Raw genomic sequence first — 16,355 nt, forward strand, 5'->3', positions numbered from 1 at the left:
GAACATCTGTGTGTTCTAAGGAGAGCTCGTTGTGACTTTCCTTTTCGAAGAGATCACCTTTCATATCCAGTGAATAAATATTTTTGCTTCCTCCACTTCTGTACCATTCATTCATTAATGTTGAATTCTCTCGCAGCTGCTCTATTCCCATGTTGTTGCAGTATATTAATGACCTCGAGTTGATTATTTCAGTTGTTCTTCTGACTGAAGTTTGGTCTTTTTACAGCATCCTGACCTGCGATTGCATTTGTCCCTAACCATCGGGAACCGTCACGTTAATTTTTATTGAGTGGAAAAAAAGTTAGCATTCATCCTCCAGCTTCACCTGTTTGTTATGCTAACATAGCTGTGTCACTAGCAGTCACGTAGCACATCATTATATACCAGCTAGTCCAACTTAAGTAACCAAATGTCACTGCTGTTTAGTTCTGTCTTCATTTATGTTGGAAGTGATAGCTGTAATGTTGCCAACTCCTCAGTAAGAAAAATGCTATTGGCTGTCCTAAAAGTCGCTGGAACTCGCTAAATGATGTAATCGCCTAATTTGCATAATTGGTCATGCGCAGGTAATTGTAACAGACGTAGGAGAGAGAAATAACATTGTGGAAGAGACATGAAGTGAGTAAAAAACACCCAAAAGCATTTAAAATATGTTTAGAACTACATATATATATATATATATATATATATATATATATATATATATATATATATATATATATTTTTTTTTTTTAGCAATTATTGTTTTTTTCAATGTCACAATTTGTGGACTTGGGACCGGTGTTCTGACAAAACGTCCTACCATAAGTGGTTTATGCACATTTCTGCTGTCACAGAGTAACTCCAGCACAAATGTAAGTAGGTATGACGGTTTGCCACTTAACTTTGCCCATCTGAGTATGCTTGTAGCCCACATTCATAAAGCCAGGACGGTTTGCCACTTCATTTTACCCGTTAAAGTATGCTTGTAGGTCACATTCTCAAAGGTAGCATGGTTTGGCACGTAATGTTACCCGTCAGAGTATGTTTCTAGCTCATATTCACAAAGGTAGGATGATTTGCCACTTAATTATAGCTGTTAAAGTATGCTTGTACGTCACATTTACAAAGGTAAGACGGTTTGGCACTTAATTTCATGTTGTGCGCATGTGTAGAAACAATGGGTAGGATGGATTCCCAGAACACCTGGCAAAAGTGACTCGAAATAGACACTTTTGCCAGTTACTTTGAGTCTGTGTGTCTTTTTAAGTAGTTTTAAACCTTACTACGGTACTTATAAACTGCTTACCTGTCATAGAACCCGATTTCTAAGTTTTCAATGATGGGAATGATGCCTTTTAGTGCCTTGATTTATTTTCCACCTAAACATGATATAGCATGTTTAGGTGGAAACAAGTGAGCTAACTTCCTGCTGACTTCTAACTCAGTTAAATTTAATACATTCTGCCTGGATATTAAACTTAATCGTTACACCTGGTAAAGCAGCAACGCTGATCATTTTATTAAAGATGAAAGAATTTAGACAGTTTTTAACTCAGTGATGCCGCAGTGATCGTTTGATTTTGGGACCTGAAGCGGACGGCGTTTTGGACCCAGATTACTCCGCGAGGCTCCTGACTACAGTAGCCATAATGCTCCAACAATCCATCAAGCGATGCGGCTTCGTAGATTACCAAAGTCGCACTAAAACATTTTTTGACAGATTTTTGAGCGCTGTGTACCACATAAAATCGTTTTGAGGTCAGTAAGCACAACCAGAATTCAAACATAAGGCGCACCGGATTGTAAGCTGTATATTTTTGAGAAAATTTAATTTTAAGTGCGCCGTATAGTGCGAAAAATACAGTATTCATACAGCACTTTCACGTTCACACACTCACTCCAATGGATGCATCAGGAGCAACTCGGGCTTCTGCATCTTGCCCAAAAGACACTTTGGCATGCAGCCTGAAGAGTACAGGAGCCCGCGATCAATCTGCTTTCTTTCTAATTGGTAGACAAGCCGCTCGACCAGCTGAGTCACAAGTCTTGTGTGATGTGAAGGGTCAGTGTGCACAGCTGTTAACAAACCTTTGTAGGAATTTTAGAGCTAAAACTAACTACATGGACCTGGAGGTATATGAGAAAATACCAAATTAGTTATAAAAATCCTGCTCACTGAAGCCTCAACCTGTCAACTCAGCACACTGTTGCATAACGCACAGTTTCTCAGTTCAGTTCATTGATTTAGCCCCACCTGAATGCCACAGCGACTGTGTGCATCTGGACTGCATGAAAGGCTCACAGAGGCTCCACACTGGAAAACATGTTTATTCACTTTTACCAGTGCAGTCAGATGAAACAGGAAACAGAAGAGACGGACACAAACAAACATGGAGCATCACTGCATTACACAAGTCAAGGTCAGTAAAGGTCATCACACCTCCGCAGCACACAAGACTGTTTCAGGACCAGTGAGGATCTGTGTGGCCACAAACGAGCACATGCTTGTGGCATTATCCGACAAGCAGAAGTCCAAGATTTTCTGAGAACAAAAGAAGTACTCTTTGTGGCCTTTGTGTGGGCCACTTATTGGGACACACTGCCACCTGCTGGTTAGGAGGCAGCTGTGCAGCAGCTGGATCAGCAATACATTTTAAATGTTAAAACGTCTAGCAGGAGCCCACCAACATTAAAGACTACACACTAGTTCAAACCGCGGCACTTGAGCTAGCTAGCTAATAGCTGGTAAGGGACTCGATTTTTCAATCAGTTCTTTAATCCGTTGTGACAAATCGTTCAAACACATAAAACGTTACAGTTAAGCTCGGCTGAGTTTGCTGTTTATGCGAAAGAAGCAGAAACATGTTCATATTAAAAGTCAAATAAAAAAAAAAAGAGTATATTTACCTTCCCGACTTGAAAGAAAATTCTGAAACAAGTACTTCTCATATCTGTGAATTTGTACATGAGAGGAGTGATAGCTACCATATGATGTAAATAACTGTCCAGTCAGTTCAGCAGACATGACCACTGCGTACAAGTCTGGTGTGGAGAAATGTGAGTGTGTGCGTTTCACATTCAGGATTCATCTCCGTTAGCACTATCGTCTTCTCCTTCCTCCTGCTCACCTTCATCATCATCATCGTCCTCTCTCCCTCTGCTTTTCGTCTGCACACAGGGACACACACACAGGACAAAGGTTAACGTCAGTATTTGACACATGGATCAAGCAAATGAAGCCCAAACTCCACAGTAGTTGGGACGGTGTGTAAAATGTAAGTATAACTATCAAATGCAATGATTATGATCAATATATATCTACAACGTATGCAAGGCCTCTGCCGACAAAGACTTCATCTGTATACCTTTCAGCACTTATGAAGCTTTTCCACATCTCTAAAAGTGTTTCTGAGCCCATGCAGTGATTTCCATGACACAGTCATGTCTGTTTTTAATGCAGTGCTGCCTCAGGGCCCGAAGATCAATACTGGTCTTTGGCCTTATGCTCTGAATCTTTTGATGACGTTATGCTCTGTAGATCAGCGGTCCCCAACCTTTTTTGCGCCACGGACCGGTTTATGCCCGAAAATATTTTCACGGACCGGCCTTTAAGGTGTCGCGGATAAATACAACAAAATAAAACTAGTACCGGTACCGAAAAAAAAGAAGATTTATTCATAACACACGTGAAAAGACCCAGGAAAACCGAGTTAACGATTAAAACGATAACAAAATAACGCTGAAAACCGATAAAAACCCTGAAAACCATACATTTCACACCTGAGCCTCAACTCTCGTGGCCCGGTACCAAACGACTCACGGACCGGTACCGGTCCGAGGCCCGGGGGTTGGGGACCACTGCTATAGATGATGAGAGATTCAAGTATTCACAATTTTATGTTGAGCAATTGTTCCAGTATCTATATGTGCAGGATTTTTGCACATTGGTAAACCTCAGCCCATAAAACCGGCTCTCCCAATCATGTGACTGACTCTTTACTGGGTAACCTAACGAGCTGCAAAATGCTCCTCCAGCTGTTTCTCTTGTTGCCCTCAGCCTAACTCTCCTTAGATGTGTTGCTGCAATTAAATGTAAAATGAGCTTCTATTTTTCACAAAACAGTAAAATGTCCAGCTTTAAACATCTGATATTTCCTTTGCTCTACTATGAAAGAAATATTGTTTTATGGTTTTTGGAAATAATTTTATTTATATTTTAACATCATCCCAACTTTTTTGGATTTATGGTTTTAAAAATAAATCATGTTAGGTTCTTTGCACTAAATTCGCCTGTTGAATAATAGCTGAAAACAAACTATGTGCATACAACAACTTGTTTAAAACAGCTGCTGATGTCCTCCTTTCCTTTTCCCCCTGTCCTCACCTCATCTTCATCCTCCAGCAGGTCCCCCTCCTCCTCTGAGTCATTCAGCTCCCGGCTCTCTTTGCCCCTCTTCAGACTGTCTTCCTTCTTGCTGGAGGTAGATGAGTGAAGAGGAGACACTTCACCTGGCTCAGGTTTGGAGCTTTTCATCTCTGAGTAGACGGTGGAAAAAAAACACACAAAAACACTCAAATAAAAAGCTGATTTTTCTGTTTCTGCCAGTCTGCTCCATACCTGAAACGTTTATATAATTGATGGCGCTGGGTGCATGAAATGTATATTTAACATTTGCATAAGCACCTCCATGACTCATCTTTGTGCAGCGTGAGTCACAGAGAATATATTTGTGAAAAAAAATGACATCTTCTCTTTTGGAAGAAGTGGACTTTGCTTGAACTGGTATTAGCTAATGCCAACCAGACAAGTAAATAATCACGTACACGTGTCTGTTTGTAAATGCATTCTTGGTCTCACATTGGAGGTTTTTAGGCTGTTGACGTGATGCCTGGCTGCCCTAAAATCAAAGTAGGACCCACCTGATTTCTTGCTGTGGTCCTTCTCCATGTGGTCTAAGCTCTCCAACAGGTAGTCCACCTTGTGTTTGATCTGTGTAAGCTCCCTTTTTATGGTCTGTAGATCATCTGCCTTCACTGTAGGGGAAGTATGGGATAAGCCACTACTGAGATGACCTTTGGAAGTCACCAGTAAAGACGGCATGGATGACTCTGTGAGGAACCTACTTGTACGTGAAGTTCTCTGGCTGCTCTTGGAGGAGGAGGAGGAGAAGCTGGTCTTGGTTCGTCGGCTCCCTCCGCTGCTCAGGCTCACCCTGGGACGTTTGGAGGGGATGACCGCGCGGGACAGAGGGGGAGGAGGAGGAGGCACCCGGGACTGGTAGGAGTACATTCTGAGAAGGAGAGCATCAAAGTGTTGAGCTTACTGGCTCTGCAAGCTGCTTTACAACCCCCCAGCTGGCCAAAAATGTGCTGAGCAGCAGGCAGATTATTCTTACATGTGTAAAGAATAAACTGCTTACCTGTCATAGTAATCTCTTTGGAAGTCGTAGTCCAAATCAAAAGATGAACTGTGAAAAGAGAGGGGACAGAAAGATTAGCCAGCAATGTGCTAAAGCTGCTGCACTGTGACTGAGAGCAAAGCAGCATGCACACACCTGTACATGTCTCCTGCAGATCGCTTCACTGTCTTCGATCTATGAGGCTTCGGTTCACCTGCCAGATTGATGTCTGTAGGAGGAGAAACATCGAGGTAAGGTAGGATGGACTAGAAATCCAGGAAAGAAAAACGCTATGGGAGAGAATGTGTGAAATTTCATCAAACACATCACACCACATCTCCATCTGGTATGTTATTTTTGTCAGACTAGTGCAGGTTTTACCTCTAACAGACTGTATCGGCAAATAAGTCCTCACATTTATTTTTATTTGCCTGAACAACAGAGAGGCTCCTCTGCTCTTGTTCAGAGTGGATATGAAGCAACTCTCCTCTTTCTTTACTTCATTTTACTTGATTGTAACACTAGAGGGCAGCAGCATGTGTTTAAACTGTGAAATGGGAAGGACGTCCCAGATTTTAATCTGTAGGTGAGCAAATAAACTGCACATTGTAACAGATACAAGTCAGGGAGTGAACATATTTACAGCCTATACTTTGTGCCTCCATACAATTTTCTAAATGCACTCGTGATTAGAAAAATAGGAGGTTGGAAAATGTATTCATTTGCTTTCCTGCCAAATTAGAAAGACTGATTTTGCTTTCAGTGCAGTAAATATAAAGCTACTGCCACAACTTTACCTATATCACATATACGCTGCACAGAAGGAGGCATACCTAGATCACAAAATATGGTAACAAAATATACTATCTAACACTTCCAAAAGTCTTTAATGTAGTGCAAATAGTATTATATTATTGGTTAACTTGCTTTATTCTTCAGTGACATTACCAAGCAATACCTTAACATGCTGTTTTTTTCCTCCATCTCACCTAGCACCTGTCCAACGATCATGCGGCCGTCCTCCCCGGCCACGGCGGCCCTGGCGTTCCTCTCGTTGGAGTACTGGACGAAGGCGTAGCCCTTGTGGACGGAGCAGCCGAAGATCTTGCCGTACTTGGAGAAGATCGCCTCCACATCGGCCTTGGTGACCAGCAGGGTGTTGAGGTTGCCGATGAAGACGCGGGAGTTGAGGGAGTGGGGGTCGGTCTTGTTGGTCACGTTGCTGCTGGCCATCAGGCTGGAGGAGGAGGATGATGACCAACTGGCAGGGAGACAGAAAGAGAAGGGTGAGTGCATGGGTGAAGATAGCAGTGGGGAAAGAAAAGCAGGTCAGCATGTGGAGGTCAGCAGTGTTTAGAGAAACAAGAAGGTGTGATATAGATTTGTCTTGTACTAAAGTTTAATGATAATCTCTGCTCAAAGGTCAGTGTGAGTGTTGAACCTTCAAGTTCTTTAACGGTATGACTTGAATCACACTGCCTTTGAGAATTCAGAATGATAGTCAGTGAATTGATTATTGATGAATTTCTTTTGATCTAATAGTTTATAAAACATCCAAAGATGAAAACCTGACTTCTAAAATGTTAAAACCAGCAGCCGTTCCAACTAATTTTTGGCATTTTGTGTATGAAAAGCTTCACATGCTTCGTCATTGTGAATACAGGTATTAATTCTCTTTAATCAAACTGAGTTCATTTATCTCTAATTACATAATAGCCTCATTATAATCATATGAGAATGCCACTGCAATTACTGTTACGCACAAGGAACTTTAAGTTGTGCTTCTTACCCCTTACACACTAACTGCAAGTTTGCACTATCAAGAGCATCTAAAAATAGATACTAGACAGAGTAGACAGTGTGATCGGGTCATGAAGCAGCCAGCACTCACTCCATTGTGTCTGTACTCGGGTCGGTGGAGGTCTGCCTGTCTGTGTCTGTTGGAGAGAAGAGGATCGTGGAGAAGCTATGAAACATGGAGACTGTGGGGGGGATTTTTGCTACACCTCCAAAAGATAGGATTTTTCCTCATATTTGGCCAAAAAAGGGGATTAAAATGGAAAGAGGTGTTAAAATATTTTAAAAACCTGTGGGATAAATTGTTGTTATGACAAAAACAAGCATATTCACTCGTGAGCAAATCCAATAACCTTCATCCTCCACAGAGGGTGAAGAAGCTAAAATGATTTTCTTTGCATTACAGCAGCTGGACAAAGCTTATAAAATGTGTTGTACAGCTTAATAAACACAGCAACCTCTGAAGTGCCGACTGCATCAAAATTGGATCGTCGCACACCAGGAAGTTTGCGTCATGTGCACTTCGCGAGTCTGCAGGTACGATCCCCTTCTTTCGGTGTATGCCAGTAACAATCCGCCATGTTGGCTGCCACATGTTAGAGTCCCCTCTGACGGCTCTGCTGACATGAAAGTTTTGCATCACGTCATGTTTCACTTGCATTGGTGCAGTTTTGGAAGCTTCTCCTGTTGCTGTTCTGCATAAACGCACAGTGTATGCATGCAGTCAGTGGCGTACCAGCGTTGATTTTAATTAGTACAGTCTTGCCACACTGTTGCTGGATTGCTGTCTCACCAGTGGCCAATACTGCAAAGTTATGTAACACTGCAGGAGAGGGGGACAAGTCCCTGAATGCAGTGTCAAAGCGACACTACAGGAAAAGGGTGATTTCATAAGAAGTCTTTATTTTATTCTGGTCACAATTCTGTAGTAAACTTTAAACCCCAGCATGCGGGAAATGATCTTCTTTGCTCAGTCCCCAGAGTCATTCATCTCATTATCCACCACTTCAGCTACTGCAAAGTCACGCCTCAGCTGCCAAAACAACGGCGCCCAGCAGCCTCTCCCCGCTCTGGCTGGTGACTCCTAGCAGAGGATTACAGTTTACAGCATTCCGGCCACAGCTGAAAGCGCTGCTTGCCACTGCATGATTTTGGCCAGGATGCGTCTACTGTTTGGCGAGCTGACAGGACGTCTACAACATGGGGCGTGTTCAGGAGGTGCCGGGGACAACTGTGGCCTCTTTAGCTTATGTTTCTAAAGCTTTGTGGGGGGTTTAGGCAAGAATATCAAGGCACACGTGCACTCTAGTGTGATCTGAATGTCTGATGCTAAACACAACCAGTCAAGTTATATTTACACACAAGATGGAGAAAGGAACATTAAACCCTTGTATGTTATAGGCATGTGGATGGGAAGCTTGTGTTTGGACTGAAACAGGCAAATATCTTGCAAACACCAATTTTGCAATTTTCAAATCTTTGGGCACATGCCCATCAATTGGAGGACCTTGTTTGTCTTTTATGTGTAATGATATTTGGAGCCATTTGTGTTCACTTCCTTTAACTAGCATTCACTGCAGGCCTGTTACGTTTCCAGTTCTATTCAATTGCATGATAGTTTGTGGTCCCCTTGTGATTTAATTCTAAATTCAACATGTGGGGGCTCATTATTCAGGAACAACTGCTTATTATAGTCACTCATTAATGGCTCAACACACCTCTGTGGAACTTTTCTTATCCACTGCCTCATCTGGGCCTCATTTTACAACTCCATAAAAAACCTGTTCACTGTTCAGCTTCCCTCTGAGTGTTGGATTTGTGTTTGTGCTTCAACTGTGACAACACACTGCAGCTCTCAGGATTCATGCTTGAAGACAGACGAGACAAAATGACAAGAGCAGCTCTGCTAGAGGTTTTTTTAATACACATTCAGGGAGCAGAAAGTGGCGACGTGGTCGTCACCAGAGGTTCTTTTGATTTGTTTTCCAAATCAGATCAGAGATGATGGAGGTGAAAAGGTGAAATGGAACTTGTTAAAAAAATATCTGAATTTAAAAAAAAAAAAAAGGGGCAGAAAAAAAAATCAGTGTTTAGTGATTACTGAATTAGTCACTCATTAAGGTTATTTCCCTTGCATGCTGCAGTAAAAAGCCACTTTAGGGACAGATAATTGCCTCTTATAGAGCAGGCAACTTTGTGTTTACGTAAGTAATGGAGCACTTTTTAATTTGTCAATTAACATGCACACTCACAACAAAAAGAACAGGGGAAAAAAATCACTCCAAAGAAGGAGAAACAGTCCTCTTTTTGGTCTCTGTCGGTGCTTTTCCTTCATCTAAGCACTTTATGTGGGAAGATTTGAAGAGGTGTTATCCAGCAATCAGCTCCAACACAAACTGGGCCACTCACAATCAACAGCATGATGCATCTGATTATCACAAACTGGGAGGCGCATTTATGAGGCCATTAGGGCCAAACAGTTTGAAAATTAAGTGGCTGATTTCTCTTCTTTTACAGCACCCAAAGCCCCCCGAACTACTCTCTACTTTTAAACAAAAAAGAAAAAAAGGGGGTGGTGGGGGAGGTAGAAAATAGACTAATGCCAAAAAGGGGTGAAAGTGGAGTAATATATTAAAAAAAATGATGCAAAAGTTGAGGTGAAAAAACAAAAAAGTGTAGACCAACTTACGATTTGCTGCTGCTGAAAAAAGTGGCTTCAAAAACTAAACGGGGGAAACAAAAAAAAAGGTAGAAATTAGAAAAGAAGGTTTCTAGACTGTTCTGATGCTGTCATCACAACAAGCAGGGGAGAAAACGTCAGGGCAAAAAACATGAACGCTACAAAAGCGGCTCATCACTTATTTAGGATAAGTTGTGAGCTCTACATCACACTGCGGTGACAAGAGATCCGGGAATATGAGAAGTCAAGTTTTCCAAGGAATTTCTTCTTAAACCAAAATTTAAAAACACTAATGGAAAAATATGATTAGACATTTTAAAAATCACATCTACAATAAAGATACTTATTACAGCTCATGACTGTTTAACTATATGCACTTTAGGTAGTACAGACGTACTGGACTTCTGATGAGGTTTCCTCGATCTTAGATATTCCACGATCAGCTTTAAGTGGTGTTATTGCAAGATGGAAGCATTTTGAAGTAGTAGCGTGCCCGATGTTGTAAAGTTACAGACCGGGGTCGCCGATGCTTAAAGGTCACAAAACCCCTGCTCAGCAAATTACTGCAGAGCTGCAAATCTCCTCTTGCATTAACATCAGCACAAACACTGTGCACCAGGAGCTTCATGGCCTGGGTTACCATGACTGAGCAGCTCCTGTAGATGTACAGTACAGTTCTGTCCATTTAGTACAGCTAGAATAAAGATGAAGATTTTATTCTTAACAGATCTGGTAATATTGTGAAACCGGTGTTTATCAAATTGGAGTGCAAGTGCCCCTAGAGGTGATTATGAGTACTGCATTAAAAAAAATGTAGTACCTACCAAAGAGTGTTTTTACTTTATACCTTCTGGAAAAATCCTGAAATTTAAAAATAATTACATGATAGTGAGTTCAGTAGGACTTCAACTTTATTACATTTAACTTTTTTTCATTCTACAGAACGATAAACCTGGATTAGCTGTTATACTACCTTTAACACCAGGGATTCTGAAGGAGAAATTGACATTTTAAATCTGCATCTCTTCACTGAACTCTATCATTTATAACACAAAAAAAACAATTTTGCTATCTGAGCTTCTATGTTAATGTAAACTGACCCACAAAGGAATCAGTGGTCTGCGAAAAGGGCGGTGGGTGCTTTATTTTGGCCTCCTGCCTGCCCTCCATGTAGGGGTCAGAACACCCCTGCTTAAGGCCACTTCACTGCAGACCACACCCACTTGGGGACCGTGGAAGTTGGGTAGAGCAAGGTGGGTCAAAAAAAAAAAAAAAAAAAAAAAGACTTCATTGACTTTCCACTGTAAAATGTTGCATAATTGATTATAAGTTTGTTTATTAGTATATAAATATTAATTCATAAAGCTTTAAATCCAATGAAAGGCTTAAAAAAAAACCCACATAGGTCTATAAGCCTGCTTACAGCAGGCCCACTTGAGCACTTCAGGTCTAAGCAGCTGCACAGCTCAGAGTACATTGCCAAGATTGTTAAAACACAAAAAAATGAGTAATTATATCAAAATTACCAAATGCATAATTCTGTAGTGCCAGTGTTACAGCCCCCCCTCCCTCCCCCGTCCATGAACGTGCGATACATAAAAGCACTGTTGCTTTAATGTTCCTCCAAAAACGCCCCCGCTTCTCACAGAGGGAAAACATCTCGCCTGCAAAATAACAGGACTCCTGAGATCAGCTGCGGCAAACACACCGCCTCAGCACCGCCAAAATCACACAGAAAACGGAAAAATACGTCGTTAGGACTCGTCGTAAACGACCGCATAACAAGTTTCAAGTGGAGGCAAAACACAGGACCAGAATAAAATGCAAAATTTAAAAACATATTCCCAGAAAAACGGCGACACTTTTATTTTCTTTCTGGCAAAACTGTCCAGAAAATCCTTCCATATTTTATCTTCATAGAAATTAGAGCACACGCAAATAAATCATAGTTTTACACGGCATCCCTACAAAAATCAAGCCTTTAAAATGTCGTATTCGAAAAAATAAAAACAAATAATAATAATAATAAAAAGATATATAAGCCTATATGTTGTTGTGGAAGCTACTTAAAACTAGTTTCTGTGCAGTTTGTGCCATTTCAAAATGTACGTCACTACAGCCAACACAGTCTCAGGAATACCAGCCAGGAGGGGAAAAAACACATTAAAAATAAAAACAAAAAGTCCCAAAGACGGTTCAAAGTCAGGACAAAAACAAAAAAATGTAAAAAGGTAAAAAAAAAAATCTCTCATTTAAAAATACTCACCAGGAGTTTAACACTAAAAATGAGAACAATTCAACGCTCTTTCTACTTGCACGGGTAAAGATCCGCTTACAGCGCTGCTGGCTCAACGTATCACCTTGAACCCAGTGGACACGAAATGGCGTCGACTCGCACTGGCGACAGGGGAAGGCCACGCCCGCTTCCGAATCCTAGTTCCTGATTGGATATCCTGAGCCCGTGTCTGTTTAATCTCTTCGCTGATAGGTTTCGTGCTCTTGCCACTGCCGTTGCCGCTCATTGATGACGACATTCATGTATGCTAATCAATTGACTACCCCACGGTACGTACGACACTGCTAGTTTGTGGCTCTAAAACATTGATGGCTGTGCTTTGTTTTAACCCGAAACCGAGGCACAACTGTAGTGTTTTACTGGTTGAGAGCAGCAGGGGTTAAGTCCTAAAAACAGACACGCTTGCCAGTCTCTATTTTGAGTCTTTACTTTTATTTATTTTTTATTAAGGAGCTAATATGAAAAATTCAGTTAATGTTACATACACAATAGATTTGATCCAATTGATTGTTGAAGTTGTAGTTTATTTGAATTACTTCCATTAAGACAGAGATAGAAATGAATATATTTTTATGTATTTGATCAAAACCATTATTTTACCAAAACCATTTTATTCATTAACATTGAATAGCATGTGAAATCTCATGCGCTTGTCAATCTCTTACTGGTATAGTGCTCTAAATGTAAAGCTGCAGTATAACAACAATGCCATTAATAACAATCACACATTGCTTCTGCATATGTCAGCAGGGTCACCACTTCATTTTCCGAGAAAATGCACCTGTGAGGTAAACAAAAAGGAATTCATTTGTGACACATGACAATCATACTGGCCAACCTTGAGACCTCAGAAGTAGGGAGACATTCAAAAGGGCTGTTGGGGGGGGGGGGGGGGGGGGGGTATACATACATGTACATATATATATATACAAAAAATGGAATGAGCATATTATATAAAGTACCTTGGAGGTTAGCCGTCCTCTTCCTGTTTCGAGGCAAAGTAACATCCAATCTTGACATGGACTCGGGTGTTCTCAGTACCTCCTCCAGCCTACCCTGCTCATCATTGTCCTGGAGGAGTATGAATGGATTAATAAAATAGTGCCCTCATACCCCCCAAATTGACTATAATATTTTTGTATAAATTAATTTAGTGTAATAACCTTTGATGGAGTTTGTTGATTTTTTCTTTTTCCTACAGGGGTGTTTGGACCCGAGCTTTCGGTCGCATTTTTCTGTCGCTCCCGCTCTCTTTCTCTCTGCAGTAGGATAGCCTGTTGCATGGTCCTGTACTCCAGGGAAAAGTTACTGATGGTTTTGCAGAAGTCCTCCGGTTTGGTGTCCCTCACCATGGCCCGGGAGTAGCCAAGGAACAGGAGAAAAGAGTGGAACCTAGAAAAAAGTAAAAACGGTGTAAGCAAAGACTTGTTGATTAAGGAGTCAGTCAGTCTGCCATACCCACTGGCAGATCCATGGCCTCCTGGAAACCACCAATTGCTAGAGAACTTTCAGATAAAATTTATCACAAAGAAGCTTAAGATGCTGCAATGAAAACTTCCTTGTGCTTTTCCTTGTATTGCTAGCAGACTGCTGTGGATGTGTACACTTTGTATGGAAAACTTCTGTACAAATAGTCCCCACGGCTCAGGAAGTAGCAGTGAAACTTGAAAAAGTGCTTGGCCTGTGTGAGTAAGGACTGAGATGGAAAATGTTTTGTTTGCTAACAAATATCATTTAAAATATGATTAGAGTACCTGTTGATAACCCTACGATGGACGGCTCTTAGGACTTTCAGCCTTTCCTCACACTCTTTCAGAATCTTCGGAAGCCTGTGACGGAGCGAACCGTCCGGGGCCAGGGCCTCATCACCTATCCCTTTCATCTTTTCCCCCTTTCCTCCTTTCCTCTTTTCGTCGGCTTTATTCAGCAGCTTCACCTGCTCCCATGATGCTTTGCACAGGCTCTCCAGCTGGGTAAAGTTAGACTGGACTTGGGAGTAGTCACACTGTAAAGAGAAGAGAAGGTTTTGTGCTTTCCACAGTTTGCTGGTTTAACTGACTCTATAAGTGATCTTCAGAATGAATCAGCTGTGTTGGACAAATGCAAATCCACAGATGCAGCCACACACCTTTCCACCTTTAGTAACCGCGGTGATGTCCGAGTAGAGGTCAGAGGATTCTGGATAGAGCTGCAGCAGTAACACGCAGACGTGGTGCAGCAGGGGCTGGCGAGTGTGTGTGTCCCTTACCTGAGACAGCTTCCCCAGGTAACTCAGCTCAAAACCACGGGCCTTGGGATAAAACAATGTGTTGTAAGAAATAATGGAAAGATGGATAAAGTCAAGCTTGCGTCGGAATGCACTCACCTTACATCCGTTGAGAAAGTTACCGATCGCTAGCACTGTCGCCAGGATGTACTTGAAGGTCTGGCTGGCTGCCAGTTGTTCCATGCCCAACTTCAGATGGAAGAGAGGCTCAGCAATTTCCTTTTTAAGAGGAGTATACATTTAGAGGGCGTTTTGGTGGTTCATATAGAATAGTTGAGCCATCACATCCATCTTTTATTTTTAGTCAGGTGATGTATTAGGAGAAGTCATCACAGTGGTGTTTTTGCCCTGCAGAACCTGTGTTAGTTTGTATAAGTGCAGTGTCCTTATACAGCAGCATCTCTTGTCCTGCACTTTCATTCAACTTTGCAAGACATTATTTGCGGTTCTCCAAACTGTGCACTAAAGTGTAGTTTATCATGTTTGATTACATTTTATGTGTTATTATCTGACATATTGTGTGTTGTTCAAAGTGTACCATGATACTGCATGAATACAAGCAATGAAAACTGCACATGGGTGGGAGTGGTGGCGTGCCATAGAAAAACAACGAGAGGAGCTTGCCTTGGCTGCTCCTTTTTAGGCAACTTTTATGCAAGCTTCTTCCATCTGCAACAAGCTTCTGTCTCTGTTCTTTGGTTATCACTGTTATGCATCCAGGAACACTGATAAAACCAGACTATTTATAGACTTACTGAAGTCTATGGGAATATCTTAAATGTTTGATGGAGTGCATAAAAATGTGACACCAAGGGGTCTTGGCAAAGCTTCATTATGTAATGATCTGTGAGTGGGAAATTATTGGATTTTTATTTACCCTCTCCAAGGAGTCGTAATCCAGAGCAAAGGCCCAAAGCTGAAGCCTGGTGCTCAAGTGTGGGATTTCCCCCAAAGTGAGGAGGCAAAGCTCAGCCGGTGCCAGAGAGGCATTAGGGTTCTGGGCCTTGGCCTCTTTGATCAGGCAGAGTTCCTCTTCAGTCGGGATCAGTGCCTGAAGACGCTGTTTTGGAATGAGCGTAGAACAGATTATCTTAGACCTAGTTTGTAACCCTTTTATTTTACCTGGGTATTGCTGGGTAGTTCATCAAACAAAAATGCTTTAGCTCAAAATCTGGGCGATTTACCCTTTACTGTACCTGAATGTCCTCTCTTTCTAACACACAGCTGTCCATGCTGTAGATAGCAGGGGGGAGGAGGCGCGGAGGGGGCAAGCTGCTCAGGGCAATAGTTATGATGTTGCTGCGCTTCACTCCCAACACCGATATTGATGGCTGCTTCTGTGTTGAGGGGGAATAAAAAAGGATTTAAGGCATTTTAATCTATATAATGCACATCAGTTTGTAGCTATTTGAAAACCAGAATTACATGGATGAATGAACAAAAGGATGTCTCTGTCATCAGTCTCACCTGCCGCCCTGAAACAATGTTCAGACTGCTGCTATTGGCTTTAGACTTAAACAAGTACTCCAGATGGTTTTTATCCAAATTCACCGGCTCGAGTCTGGCCCAAATGGTCTGAGTCCCAAAGCGTGTCATCCTGGGGAGCGGTGCCAGATTCTGCAGCTCCCTCCAGTGAAGCTTCAAAGTGCGAGACTTAACGGTACCATCTTTAGGTGAAGCTGAGGGCAAAGGTGAGGCGAGAGAAGGAGGAGGGGGAGGTGGGGGAGGAAGAGGAGGGGGCGCCGGAGGTGCTCGGAGACAAATTGATGATTTGATAGTTGTTAGGGTTCCCTCATCCTCTGTGCTGTCTTCCTCATCCCAGAGGTCGGAAAAATCCAAGGTGTTGAGACAGAGGCGTGCAGCTGGTGTTAGCAATGAACTCCAGGATTGGTCAAAATCCCAGGTCAGCTCTTTGGATTGTTCCAGCTCCTTCAT

At 42.0% G+C, this 16,355-nt stretch overlaps 2 protein-coding genes across 6 annotated transcripts; both read right to left on the bottom strand.

Annotated features, from left to right (window-relative positions):
- Positions 1 to 2,313: 2,313 nt before the first annotated feature.
- Positions 2,314 to 12,250, bottom strand: hnrnpcb (heterogeneous nuclear ribonucleoprotein C b). Of its 5 annotated transcripts, XM_085396920.1 has the most exons (11): positions 12,125 to 12,250; positions 10,683 to 10,719; positions 9,868 to 9,901; positions 7,273 to 7,318; positions 6,371 to 6,642; positions 5,538 to 5,610; positions 5,403 to 5,450; positions 5,107 to 5,273; positions 4,903 to 5,016; positions 4,367 to 4,518; positions 2,314 to 3,150 (listed from the first exon to the last, which is right to left on the bottom strand). In XM_085396920.1, the coding sequence occupies exons 4-11, from the start codon at positions 7,275 to 7,277 to the stop codon at positions 3,061 to 3,063; spliced, it is 921 nt and encodes a 306-aa protein (XP_085253046.1). In that variant the 5' UTR covers positions 7,278 to 7,318; positions 9,868 to 9,901; positions 10,683 to 10,719; positions 12,125 to 12,250; the 3' UTR covers positions 2,314 to 3,060. The 5 variants fall into 5 exon arrangements, with proteins under 5 accessions (XP_085253046.1, XP_085253059.1, XP_085253052.1 ...); XM_085396933.1 differs by lacking the exon at positions 7,273 to 7,318; XM_085396926.1 differs by lacking the exon at positions 10,683 to 10,719 and having other exon boundaries at positions 12,125 to 12,229.
- A 656-nt stretch (positions 12,251 to 12,906) lies between these two features.
- On the bottom strand, positions 12,907 to 16,355 carry LOC146674550 (FH1/FH2 domain-containing protein 1). Its single transcript, XM_085402398.1, has 9 exons — positions 15,888 to 16,355; positions 15,617 to 15,757; positions 15,298 to 15,480; positions 14,520 to 14,639; positions 14,283 to 14,444; positions 13,909 to 14,159; positions 13,318 to 13,546; positions 13,117 to 13,225; positions 12,907 to 12,935 (listed from the first exon to the last, which is right to left on the bottom strand). Exons 1-9 carry the CDS (start codon positions 16,353 to 16,355, stop codon positions 12,907 to 12,909), a joined length of 1,692 nt encoding a protein of 563 aa, XP_085258524.1.

This window comes from Rhamphochromis longiceps, linkage group LG3 (assembly GCF_057381845.1).
Source record: "Rhamphochromis longiceps isolate RC_006_pf linkage group LG3, R_longiceps_female_GT1.1, whole genome shotgun sequence".
NCBI lineage: Eukaryota > Metazoa > Chordata > Actinopteri > Cichliformes > Cichlidae > Rhamphochromis > Rhamphochromis longiceps.